The sequence below is a fragment of the Pongo pygmaeus genome, chromosome 9, assembly GCF_028885625.2.
Source record: "Pongo pygmaeus isolate AG05252 chromosome 9, NHGRI_mPonPyg2-v2.0_pri, whole genome shotgun sequence".
NCBI classification, from domain to species: Eukaryota; Metazoa; Chordata; class Mammalia; order Primates; family Hominidae; genus Pongo; species Pongo pygmaeus.
Window position 1 is genome coordinate 127,522,705 of NC_072382.2, and position 13,659 is coordinate 127,536,363.

At 39.2% G+C, this 13,659-nt stretch overlaps 1 protein-coding gene across 1 annotated transcript; it reads left to right on the plus strand.

Moving 5' to 3' along the window:
- Positions 1 to 8,947: 8,947 nt before the first annotated feature.
- PATE1 (prostate and testis expressed 1) lies at positions 8,948 to 11,372 on the plus strand. The gene is made up of 5 exons (XM_054441551.2): positions 8,948 to 8,999; positions 9,302 to 9,337; positions 10,017 to 10,052; positions 10,340 to 10,462; positions 11,239 to 11,372. The coding sequence occupies exons 1-5, from the start codon at positions 8,948 to 8,950 to the stop codon at positions 11,370 to 11,372; spliced, it is 381 nt and encodes a 126-aa protein (XP_054297526.1).
- Positions 11,373 to 13,659: the final 2,287 nt, after the last annotated feature.

A 13,659-nucleotide genomic window follows, 5' to 3' on the forward strand; every position in this document is an offset into this window, starting at 1 on the left:
AGAGCCTTTTCATGGACTTCAATAGCAAGCCTGTGCCCACAAATCCTGCTAGAAAGCCTGCCCAGAATCTCTGGAAAGGCTAACTGATAAAGGGCTTTCCCTGTCAAAATCAGTCTGTAAAAACTAGAATAGGTGCCTACTTCTTCAAACGTTCAGATTTCAACATATGGCCAAATGGATTATGAATAATCAAGGAAACATGACACTACCAAAACAATAAAATAAAATATCAGTAACTGATCCTAAAGAAAAAGAGATCTATAAACTTCCAGACAAAGAATTCACACTAATTATCTTAAAGAAACTCAATGAGTGACAACAGGGCAAAGATAGATACTAAACAGAATCAGAAAAATAATACATGAACAAAATTAGGAGTTCAACAAAGAGATAGAAACCCCTAAACAAAAGAATCAAATAAATTCTAGAGCTAAAAACAGAATTACAGCATTACAGATTTTCATAGAAAACTTTAACAGCAGAATTAATCCAGCAGAAGAATCAGTGAGCTTAAAGACAGGTTATTTGATATTACCTAGTCAGAGAAACAAAAAGAAAAAAGAATGAAAAAAAATTTAGAAATCCTATGGGACTTATGGGATGCCACCAAGTAAACTGATATTATAGGAATTCCAGAGGAATGGAAAAAAAGAAATGAGCAGAAAGCTTATTTAAATAAACAATGACAGAAAATGTCCCAAATTCGAAGAGGAAAATGAACATTCAGATCTATGAAGCCCAAAAAATCAAAGTAATAGTAATCAAAACAGCACATTATTGCCATAAAAACAGACATTTAAATTGATGAATCAGAGTAGAGAGCCCAGAAACAAATTCATGCATTTATAGTCAATTGATCTTTGACATAGGTGCCAAGAACACAAAATAGGGAAAGGACAGTCTCTTCAATAAATGGTGTTGGGAGAACCAGATATCCACAGGCAGAAGTATAACTTGAACCCTTTCTTACACTATATATTTTTTTAAAAACTCAAAATTCAGTAAAGACTTAATCATAGGACCTAAAACTGTAAAATTACCAGAAGAAAACAGGGGAAAAAATCTTCTTGACACTGGTCTGGGCAATTAATTTTGTATGTGATCCTAAAAGTACAGGCAATAAACATAGACAAATGAGATTGCATCAAATGAAAATGCTTCTTTACTGCTAGGAAACAACAGAGTAATGAGACAGTCTACAAAATGGGAGAAAATATTTATAAAGCATTTATACCTGACAAGCAGTTAATATCCAAAGTTTAAAAGGAACTCAACTCAATAGCAAGAAAACAAACAACCTAATTAAAAATGAGCAAAAGACCAGAATTGGTATTTCTCAAAAGAAGACATACAAATAACCAGAAAGTTATGAAAAAATGCTCAGCATCACTAATCATCAGGGAAACGCAAATCAAAACAACGAGATATAACCTCATACTTTTATTAGAATTGCTATTATCAAAAAGACAAAAGGTAAGTTTTGGGGAGGATGTGGAGAAATGGGAACCCTTGTGCACTGTTAGTGGGAATATAAATTAGTATCCTCATAATGGAAAACACTATGGACGTTACTCACAAAATTAAAATAGAACTATCATATGTTCCAGAAATCCCTCTTTTGGGTATATATTCAAAGGAAATGAAATCAGTTTCTCAAAGAGATATCTGCACTTTCATATTTATTGCAGCATTATTCACAGTAGATGAACTATGAAATCAGCCTAACTGTCCATTGAAAGGTGAATGGACAAAGAAACCATGATGTACATGCACACACACATACACACACAATGGAATACCCTTCAGCCTTGAAAAGAAGAAGAAAATTCTATCATTTGTGGCAACATGAATGTATTTGAAGGACGTTATGCTAAATGAAGGAAGCCAGGCACAGAAAGACAAATACCACATGATCTCAATTATATGTGAAATCTTAAAAAGTTGAATTCATTGAAGTAGAGAGTAGAATGATAGTTACCAGAGGCTGGCACGCTGAGGAGGAAAGGAATGGGGAGTTGTTGATTAAAGGGTACAAAGTTTCAAGTAAATAGGAGGAATAAATTTTGAGATCTTTGCACAGCAAGGTGACTATATTCAACAATAATGTATTGTACATTTCAAAATAGCTAAGAGAGTAAATCTCAAATGTCTCGCTATAGAAAATAATAAGCAAGGTGATGTTAATTAGCTTGATTTAATCACCCCACGTTGTATATATATTTCAAAACATCACATTGAACCCCACAAATGTATACAATTATGATTCATCAATTTAAAATAATATTAATAAAACATTAGTGTGAGGAAGGAGAACGAAGAGAGAATATTAAAAATTACACCATGTTTTCAACTTCACATAAATAAGGAACAGGTAATTAGAAATAGTTCTGTATAAAATTGCAAAAGCTTGTTTCTTGATATTACACTCAAGAATAATAAAACTTTTCTGACATGTACTAAAAAAAAGAAAAAATGTTAAGCAAAAAATAAAAATAAAGACATAACAGTGGACTTAGTAAGTACTGCATAAATGTTATTTATAGTTTTTAAAATTTATGTATGCTTTGTGTACTTCATATGTATTTGATATTTATCAATGGAAAGAAGCACAAAATTAAAAGATATATGATAAGTTAGAGGTGTCAGTGGCTGGGACACCGCTACCCTTTGAACGTGCCATGTTTTGTCAGTGTAATGAGTGTTTGTTGCTCCACACACTAGTTATAGAGGCACTATATGGACACTGTAGTACTGAAAGCCATGCTGATTCTTTATGGCCATTTGTTATTGCCACCACAGTGTGATTTTAATCCCTCTATGTGAGGATGGAATGCTAATCAAAGCTTCAATAGAACAGAAGTTTGAACTCAAGTGACCTCATTCTTTTTTTCTCAAAACTGAAAATCTTCCTTAAGCTTCCATGATCAAAAAAGGAAAAAAACACTTATCTTTTCTATGGCTTGGAAGTTCTTCTCAGTGAGAATTCAGCACCTACAAGCAACATCATGACCCTGCACTGGTGGCTACCAACACCCAACTTATTCTTTCTCTTTTGAAATTGTTTATTTGAGAAGTACAAAATGTATGTGGAGAATTTCCTAAAACATATATAATCAATGCAAGGAAAAATTATCAGACTCATGCACAAAACATTTTTGAAACAATTTTACTGAGGTAGAGATTACATATATTAAAATGAACACATTTAAGTGTAGATTTCATTGAGTTTTGACAGTGTGCACAACTGTGTAACCACCACCATAATCAAGATATACGACATTTCCATAATCTCAAAAAGCATCCTCATGGCCTTTGCAATCAACACCAAACCCTACCTTCCATCCCCTGTAAACACTCCTCTACCTTCTGTCACTAAGATAAATTTTGACTGCTACAGTATTTCAAACAAAGAGAATCAAGCACTTTTTCTGTGTATATTCTTTCACTCAGCATAATGCTTTTACCCTAGAGGAAAGAAAACACATGTTCCCACAAAAACCTAGAAAGGAATGTTCATAGTAACTTTCTTTGTAATATCCTCAAACTAGAAAGAACACAGATATTCCTCTAAGGGTGAAAGGGCAAACAAAGTGTGGTACATTCATACAATGGAATACTATTCAGCAATAAAAAAGAATGAATTATTGATACTTGCAACAATTGGATGGCTCTCAAGGCTATTATGCCAAATGAAAAAATCCACTTCCAAAGGATTGTATACTAAATGATTCCTTTTATGTGGTGATGGACAATTATGTATTCTGCTTTAGTGATTTTACACAAACCTACACAACTGATAAAATTTCATAGTAATATACACCAAAAAAGTATATGTAAAAACCGAAGAAACTCAAATAAGGTCCGTAAGTTAATAGTTAATAGTATTGTACCAAGGTCTATTTCCTGGTTTAGAAAATGTATTGATTTTTGAAGATGTTATCATTGGGAAAGCTGGGTAAAAAAATACATAGAAGCTATTTTTTTGTAACTTCTTGCGATCTCAAAATAAACATTTCTGTAATAACTTGTTTGGTTTTTTTGGATCTTAGTTAGCTTTTTAAAATTATGTTATTTTCTCCTTGGAGAAGTCGTACAGCTTGTATTAGATTGATTCCTAGCTACTTCATCTATTTTACACTCAATGGTTTTTAGAACTTTATTTTCTAACTTTTTTGCTAGACAATTCACTCTTTATTCCCTTTCATCTGGCTTCCCCTTCTCTCCTTTACTGTTCTTACTGTGGACATGAATCACCTCTATGTCTTCAATCATATTGTCACCTTCCAGGTTTCATTTTAATTGATCTCTTAGTAGAATTTGGCACTGAATTTGTGCATCATCCTTGATGTCTCTGGGTGATTTTTTTTATGAACCTCTTAAGTACCAAAGGTACTGGTGGCCCAAAGATAACAAATCTGTGTCCCTCTGGATTCAATCAGAACAGCTGGACTAATGCTCATGCATTCAGGAAGATTGACAATGGAGGAAGATTCTTGGAGTTTGAGCTTGGTGAACTCCAGGCTGAAGCACTAAGGAAGTCTGCAGTGTAGGGACTCTGGGCCTGAGGAACCAAAGAAGATCACATTGGAAATCTTTTCTTTCTTCTCTACAGTAGTTCTTGAATAGATACATTTGTCCTCCAGTCTTGATTAATTCGAACTAACATATCAATGCAACTCAACAATTATTTATTGATAGTACTTAGTCCCAATAAGTGCAAGTTTGTTAATGGCATTATTATTGCTTAATAATGTGTTTATTTCACTTTAATGCAGAATACTATTTTCTCTGGATACACAATTCTATGTTGGCATATTAAAGATATCATCCCATAACATCTAGCCTCCTTCTTATTGAGAATTCAGCCGTCAATCTAATGTTCTTTGGAATGTATTATGTCCTTTGTCCTCTGGTTGCTTTTAACATTTTATTATTTTCTTTGACTTTCTGAAATTTTACTATCATGCTGCATTTTTTGTTCTTCTTGCTTAGGGCTTTTTGGGCTTCTTGAATCTCTGGGCTGATGTTTTCCATCAGTACTGGAAAGTTCTCCACCATAATATTCATATAACTAAATACCATAATATATTGCAAAAAAGTAAAGCTTTATACAAAAACATGAATAATTCCTAGAATGCATACTGTATGATTCCATTTACATCAATATTTAAAATAGGTGGCTAGGCGTGGTGTCTCATGCCTGTAATCCCAGCACTTTGGGAGGCCGAGGCGGGTGGATCACCTGAGGTCAGGAGTTTGAGACCAGCCTGACTAACATGGCGAAACCCTGTCTCTACTAAAAATACAAAAATTAGCTGGGTGTGGTGGCATGCACCTGAGATCCCAGCTACTGTTGGCGGGGTGGGGGGGAGCTGAGGCAGGAGAATTGCTTGAACCCGAGAGGTGGAGGTTGCAGTGAGCCAAGATCGTGCCACTGCATTCCAGCCTGGGCAACAGAGTGAGACTCCATCTCAAAAATTAAAAATAAAAAATAATGAAACAGGCAAAAATATAGTGTGGTAAAACTACAAAAGAAAACAATGGTTAGAATTCATAAAAGAAAGAATAGTGTTTTCCCACCAGACGAGGAAAAAAGAATGTATTTAGAGAGGACCACTCGGTGTGGGGAGTTTTCCGTGGTTTGAGCAATATTCAACTTTCTGACCTGGTTTGTAGTTACACAATTTGAATTAAAATAGTTTAAAATATTAATTTAAATCCTATGCCTTTTCTGGTATGTGAATTATATTTCACAAATATAAAAGTCCCACACCTATGCACACATAGACACACACAGGAAATAACAAGGGAGAAACTGCTTGGGCAAACTGGCCAGGGATAGCCTCTCTGAACACAGAAAGAACATTTTTATTGTCTGGAGAAAGACACTTCACAAGTTTGTAGTAAACTCACCAATATTGGCAGCTACGTGCCTCCTTGGGTGCACTGGCAGTTTGAGAGGAGGTCTCTGGGAGTGGCCTTCATGTACTTGTGAATTTACCATGCAAAGTAGGGGAAGAGTCCCTAATTTCTCCTTAGCTGAGGTCACCCTTAAAAAGAGTCTCCAGGGGATAGCTAGGTTTGTTGGTACAAAATATTAAAATCTAGGACTTTTATTTAATCTGCAAGCTACAATAGGAACAATAAATAAATTATTGGCTACTTCTTCATCTTGAATCCCAGACCTACCTCCCTGGTCACTTTAATGTCCAGGATATCTTCTCCAACCCTCAGTACAGCAGAAAGAAATTACCTGGGGAATTGTCAACATATTGAGAGATTCTGAGATTCACAGCAATTCTTAAGAGATGGAAAGTTTCATGGTAGCAAAGAACATACACAGAAAGGCTCTCCAGAATCATAATGGCTCCTAGAAACTTTCTTGGATCTGCCCATCTTGTCTGAATATTTCCTCCATCTTTCATGTCCCTCAAGAGGATAGAGTGACTGTGATTTCATCTAGTTTGAGTCACCCAGAGCTATGCTGTTCACTTGCCTGAGGGAAAATGAACAGGCTATTCTGATCTGACCATTCCTTCAAAGCCTGACAGAGAAGAACTGTCCCCTCTCTGCACACTACTAGTATAAGTCCTGTGGTATTAGGGAAACTCCAGGGGCCTGGCCACTGGTGCTGCAGTAGAACCATAACTGAAGTTCATCTGGTTTACCCTCCTCCTCATATGTAAGGTTCGCCTAAGCTGAGATGTCTTTCCTCGAATCCTGGTACTCATCACTAACCCAGTTAACATATTCAAAATGATTATTACATAAAAACATCTCAGTTACCAATGAAACTCAGGATGTGTTGCTGTATCTCCTGTGAAGTGTAGATTTATTTCTTTTAAAATTAATAACTGATTGGAAGGTGAATTTCCATTCAGAAATCATCATTTTTTTTATTTGCAGGATAACATTGGAGATGCAAACTAAAAGTTTTCAGCCATAATCTAAACATCTTCTAATTGCACACACAGAGACATAATTAAGTACCTCATCACTCTCAGAGTTGAGGTAGAAGCCAGGGCTTACTCTTCTGGACTAACTGAATCTCCAGAACTCTGTGTTAGAGGGAGGGGATCGTGAATAAAGGGCTTTACAAACTTCCATAGGGTTCAAAACAATAGGGCAAAAGGGATTCCTGAATACTTTTTGGGCACAGGTCTGGAATTTATGACATAAGAAGAATTTGGTGGTGGGGGTTCCCTTAAGGCAAAAAGTAAAAGGATTAGAGTCACAAAGAAAAGGAGCAGAGTGAGGCTCAGTAAGAAAATCAGGTATTAGGGCCAAAAGGCTAGGGAGTATTCATACATTTGAGGAGATGTTAGGGGTAAGTCGATAAAGGAGTTTAAATATAAGCAAGGAATACAGGTGGATCAGTACAAATCATTGGCTGGGAGGAGGAAATTTCTGCTGTAGGGGAAGTGGTATAATAATATTACAGAGGTGTAGTTAGGTAAGGAGACGTTTCCAACAGGGCAGAGGAAGAGAACATTTCCTCCTTTCTCATGGGTGCCATTAGGCAAATAATTATGGGGTTCCTGGAAGGAAAGGAGGGGAGATCTCAAAAGGCAAGAGAAAGGAATGTAAAGATGCAAGGGAAGATGCTAAATTTCAGGGAAATGAGAGGAAGGAAAGGAAGACTTCTGTCCGTGAATATGCTCAACACAAAAATCGATACTGTCATGTGTGCGTGTGTGTGTGTGTGTGAATACGCATGTGCATATGTGTGCACAAGTGTGTATGTAGTACACTAATACTTCACGGTGTTATTTTAAAACTTCATCAGGGTAGTCAGTGCCAGGTCAGGAGTTAGTATATAACTCTCTTCCTCTGTGCATGGAAATGCCAGTTTGATCTTTCGGCATGTGATAATAACCTCCAAAATATCATGGATGCAAAAATCTTTTTTATACATTACTCTTGCTGTCCCCAACCACTTCAGCCAACATCTTGCTTAGACCACCATCCCACTTGGCTGTAGACCTGCATTGTGCCCTTTTGCAACCTGCATCCTTCCAGTTGCTGCTCTTCTTCTCATATAGAGAATATGCTCCTAGCAATACATGCTTTGCCCTAAGCATGGGCACAAGCTCTTCCATCAGTTCTCTACAATGACAATGAAGACTAAGCTGCAACATTCATTACAATGTACTGAATGCATAGCAATAACTGAAGGAAATGAACAGAAAACTTAAAATGAGATACTAGATATGGCTGCTCTTAGAATCCACAGGTTCAATCCCCTGGCCTGCCATCAAGTGAGAAGGACCAGCTTACCTCTCTGCAGATGAAGTTGTCTTAAATCTCTCTCTCCCAACTAAAGTCTAAGTTGCAGCCACCAGGAAGCCCCAAGAAAGGAAAACAGTTCCCTCCTCAGCTTTCATCTTCTACCCTAGGGTCTGCTTCTTTCCAGGATGATTGACAGTGAGAAACTTTACTCTCCTCATGGGAACCCTCTGTATGCCTCTGAGCCTAACCTTTCTGTGCCCTCTCTTCTCCATTCCTAGAGGTATGTATTTTTTAAGTCTGTGTTCAGCCTTCTTTTTGCCTTTCTGCATTCCAATGATTTATACTTATGTATTATCTCAGCTTTAATGAATGTCTTGGTGTAGATGACTCTCAATTCTACCCATCCAGCCCAGCTTTATCCTTGCATTCTCTTACAGTACAGTATAGTGAAAAGACCATAGAACCTGGCATCAAAAATCCTGAGTGGTAGAACTGGAATAAATCAGATTCAGGATTGACCTGGCCATTCCCTCTCCCCACCAAGTTGCAAGGAAGAGAAATTACAGAGTCATTGATTTCCCTAGGAGCAGGGTATGCCTTCCAAGAACTTCCGCAGAATCCCCACCCCTAACCCTTCGCAGGAAAGCCCAAGCTTGCAGGTGTATAAATAGGCACTCTTGAAGCTTCATGCTGTAGCCTGGCCCTCCCTCTTTCCAAAATGGACAAGTCCCTCTTGCTGGAACTCCCCATCCTGCTCTGCTGCTTTAGGGGTGAGTCCCTAGGGTTGACAGCTGGTAAAAGTCCTGAATTTAGGAACAGGTGAGAGCACCCATGACAGAGGCCTTCTCATGGGAGTCCTATGGTACCCAAAGCATGATGAGCTTCTGCTCTAATGTTATGCCTTCTACCAGGGGTATGTCATGTCCCCAGGACCTTAACTAAAGCTCTTCTCCCTTCCTTTATGTGGGGAAATAGGCAGATTAGAGAGGAATTGAGTGGATTTTCATAGAAGCTTTGAGATGGGGTTTGGAAAATGAGGTCTGCAGACAGTGTACCTTTTTTTTCTCAACAGCATTATCTGGATCACTTTCAATGAGAAATGATGCAGGTGAGTAGAAATAGATAAGTGGTATGAGAAGGGGAAGGTCTGAGGAGGAAAAGATGAGTGGGGTGAGGTGAGCACCAGGGGCTAAAAAAAACCAAAATACAAGTAGACCTTGAGTTCCAACACTCAACAACTTCTTCCAGCAGGACAGAGCTGGGATGGGAGCTGATTTTAGGTTTGACAAAATAACATTAGCATCAACTGACAAGGTCAGGAGTGAGTGTCAGTGAAGGGCAAGGAAAAGGAAAAGGAGGAAGTGAAATGCTGGCTTTTCAGGTGTTGCTTGGCCAAATCTAAAGCGTGGCAACTTCAGGAATTTCAGGTTGTCCCCATTGTCAGATTCCAGGCACCCACAGGTAAGACTGCCACACACAGTCAATTAAAAAGAAGGGAATGAAGCAAAAAAGCAGGTGCACTTATCTTTCTCCTTCTGGTCTGTGCTGCATCCTATAGGAATGGGTAGATGAATCTGAGAAGCCCTGAAGAGATGAAGAGATTTAGAAGGAGAGAAGAGGTGCAGAGATGCCCAGTAGGTGACTAGGCATTAGGGGGACAGAATGGGCCTGGAATGGCTCCAGTTTAAGAGTGCAGGACGGACCCTGAAGGGCAGACTATAAGAACCCAATACAAGAGTAAATCTCAGGCACATTTCAGATGTGTTTTCTTTCTCTTGCCAGTACAGTCAATGAAATAGTTGCTGTGAAAAACAATTTTCCTGGTAAGTATGAAGAGGACCTGTCTGATCACCTCAGTCTTGATAATGTTTCACTTTTCCTTATTCCTCCACCTTTCTTCCCCTCCCATTTTTCAGGCTAAAATTCCTGAGACCATAAACCTCAATCACTCTCTTGGCTTAGTGTATTTCCATAGAGGAAGATGTTCACGCTTGATGGGCTGTGGCAAAGCCCTCTGGCTCTAGGCAGACTTCTAACCCAAAAGGGGAGAGGGGTTCTTTCCTGGTAGTGCCATCTTTTCTCACTTCTCTTTTCCCTCTCTCTGGCGAAGTGATAGAAATTGTTCAATGTAGGATGTGCCACCTCCAGTTCCCAGGAGAAAAGTGCTCCAGAGGAAGAGGAATATGCACAGCAACAACAGAAGAGGCCTGCATGGTTGGAAGGATGTTCAAAAGTAAGTTGTGGGCTGGGGAAAAGAAGAATGGGCAGAGAAAGTATACAGGGACATATCAGCCACAAGGGAAAGGAGAGACCTACTTTACTTTTACTATAGGCAGTCTCACACCTGGGATGGCTGATTCCTTCATCCCCAGCATATACCGTAGTGAAAATTAGATGGAAGTGGTCACTAAGGAGGGTGGGGGCCTACAGCTAAGGGATTAGTATTTTGAGAAGCCTGAAGAAAACAGAGGAGAATAAATCAAGATAAGAGAATAGGTGTAATCTATGCCCAATGGGTAACAGTGAGTTGTTGAGTTGGGGAGGGGGCTTTTTGTCCTTGTGCCTGTCTGGGCTTCCTTATGGATGGTTCTAAACTGTGGACATAGAAGGGCCAGTGTCATCAGTAGACTCTGGCTGAATTGCCCTGGATGGTTAAGATGAGACATCATGATTTCTCTTTTTCCACCCTTTGTGCTAAATTATCTCTTGGCATGTATAACCCTCACTTGAAGCAGTGTTAAGACTCTCAAGAGAAACACCCAGCTTTGGCAATCCCTGAATTACTGCTCTCCTTACTGCTCTACCCCAAATAATCATTTTAGACTGCTCCATCACTGCATTTCTTTTGGGAAGCCCCCAGCTTGCAACATCTTCCAGTTCTTTACATTTAAATAATGGAGATTTGAACTACACAAGGTTATTTCTATATGTTGGTGTGGTCTGGAGAAAAGTTTTTTTGCAGAAGTTTCATGGCCAGGCTTTCTGATCTGTTTTTTCTCCCCTCCACAGGGGATGGTAATCCCTGGTTAACCTTCATGGGCTGCCTAAAGAACTGTGCTGATGTGAAAGACATAAGGTGGAGTGTCTATTTGGTGAACTTCAGGTGCTGCAGAAGCCACGACCTGTGCAATGAAGACCTTTAGAAGTTAATGGTTCTTCTGTGACTCCAATTTCTGGGTGAGGTTGTTGCCTCAGCCTCTTCACAATGACTTTCTAAAAAAAATCACACACACACACACACACACACACACACACACACACACACACACACTACAGAAGAGGATTGCAAACACATGGCTCCATCTTCTGCACATGAAAGGAAAGTCCCTCTCCTTTTCTACAGTCTCTGTTACTCCCCTTAAAATAAGTAAATAACCTTGAGAGCAAGAACAAGATCAATACATCCTGCAGGTTGCTACAAACCTTGTGCTTTCACTGTATAGCCAGTTCGTTCAGAAAAGGAGGAAAGGATAGTTTAATTTCAAAAAAGAATCCCTTCCTCTTTCCTCTGCTGCTTTCCTTCCTTCTGTGGCAGGGTATTTTAATACATTTTTCAAATTTTTTTCCTTTCTGTGTTATCCTTCTTATCCCACTCCAAAGAAAGCACATAACTGTGGCCTGAAGGGATGGGGAGTAGCAACATAAAAAGAAGTGGCTCAAGTCTTCTTGGAGTTTGTTCATGAACGCTGATCCCAGGATGAGGAGAAGATTGGGACATAGAAAGGAAGCTGCATCAGAAACATGAACAGAGAAAGATTGTCTACCTCCTAGAATCAGATCTGTTTGGGGCTGGGGGTTGGAGAATAAAAGCAGGAGAAGTCTATGGGATTCTAGAGATAGTACCTGCATCCAGCTTCCCTGCCAAACTCACAAGGAGACATCAACCTCTAGACAGGGAACAGCTTCAGGATACTTCCAGGGGACAGAGCCACCAGCAGCAAAACAAATATTCCCATGCCTGGAGCATGGCATGGAGGAAGCTGAGAACTGTGGGGTCTGAGGAAGCCATTTGAGTCTGGCCACTAGACATCTCATCAGCCACTTGTGTGAAGAGATGCCCCATGACCCCAGATGCCTCTCCCACCCTTACCTCCATCTCACACACACTTGAGTTTTCCACTCTGTATAATTCTAACATCCTGGAGAAAAATGGCAGTTTGACCGAACATGTTCACAAGGGTAGAGGCTGATTTCTAATGAAACGTGTAGAATGAAGCCTGGAAAGAGTGATGAATTATATGATATTATATAAAAATAATAATAAAAATATAAAGAAAGCTACCTTTCTTCTATACCCAAATTGTGTGTCCTTCTTTCTCTCTCCTCCAACCTCTTCCTAATTCCTTTAACAAACATGTATTCAAAGCATGCTATGTTCCAGGTACTGCTAGACCCTAGTATGTATACAGCATCATAATCCCTATCCTCATGGAGCTTAGACTAATGGGAGAGACAGATCTTAAGTAAATAATAATAATAGCTTCCACTTATATGACAATTACTATATGAGAGGCACTGCTATAAACACTTTTTATTTTCTGACTCATTTACCCTTCACACAAACTTGAAAGTCACACTACTCCCCATGTGGGTCAGTCAGAAACCAAAAACAGCACCAGTTATTTTTACAGAGACTTTAAAATTAAGAGCGGTTAACTAGGTATTGAAGGATACAAAAAGCCGAAGGGAGATATCGAGTTAACAAAGACAGAAATTGCAAGAAACAGCTAAAACCTGTAGGTCTAGGGAAACACAAGGAAAATGTTGGAGGTCCATACTTCTCAGGTCTAAGGTAATTAAGGTAATTAGACTAGACCTTAGAAGTGTGGGGGAAGGAAGTGCAGCTGGAGGATCTCTTGAGCCCAGGAATTCAAGGCTGCAGCGAGCTATGATTGTGCAGTGGCCCTCCAGCCTGGGTGACGGAGGAAGATCCCATCTCTAAAATTAATTAATTAATTAATTAATTAATTAACTTAAAACTGTGAGGGAGGGATCCCTTGGAACTGGAACCCAAACATCTCAGGAACAAAGGGCCTCCATGAAGATAAAATGCATACCTCTAGGGAAGGGGTACTGTTCAGATGGTGCTGGTTTCTCTGTGGGGCACCAGAAAGCTGGTTCTGAAAGTGTTGGGGGGAAAACCATGGAACAAAACCAACTGTAGCTCTGCAGCCAACTGCCATTGCCCAGGTAAAAAGCTGTTGAGAGGAAGAAGAAGCAAACAGGAAAAGATGCATCCCTTGTCCAGCTTGCCAGTCTCCCTCCAGCACCCCCTATTGGCAGAATTTAACAAGGATCTAGCTTGCAAAAACCACCATCATAAAGCAGCGTATAGAAGTGTGAACTTAAAACTGAGAGACAATCATTTAATAACCAGCTCAATCACGTCTTTGACCTTTCAACATCTGTACATACCTTTTTATATATGTT

Coding starts and splice junctions, on each gene's coding strand:
- PATE1 (XM_054441551.2), top strand. CDS start 8,948: ATGGACAAGTCCCTCTTGCTGGAACTCCCCATCCTGCTCTGCTGCTTT. Junction 9,000..9,301: donor CCTGCTCTGCTGCTTTAGGG/GTGAGTCCCTAG, acceptor TTTTCTCAACAG/CATTATCTGGATCACTTTCA. Junction 9,338..10,016: donor TTCAATGAGAAATGATGCAG/GTGAGTAGAAAT, acceptor TTGCCAGTACAG/TCAATGAAATAGTTGCTGTG.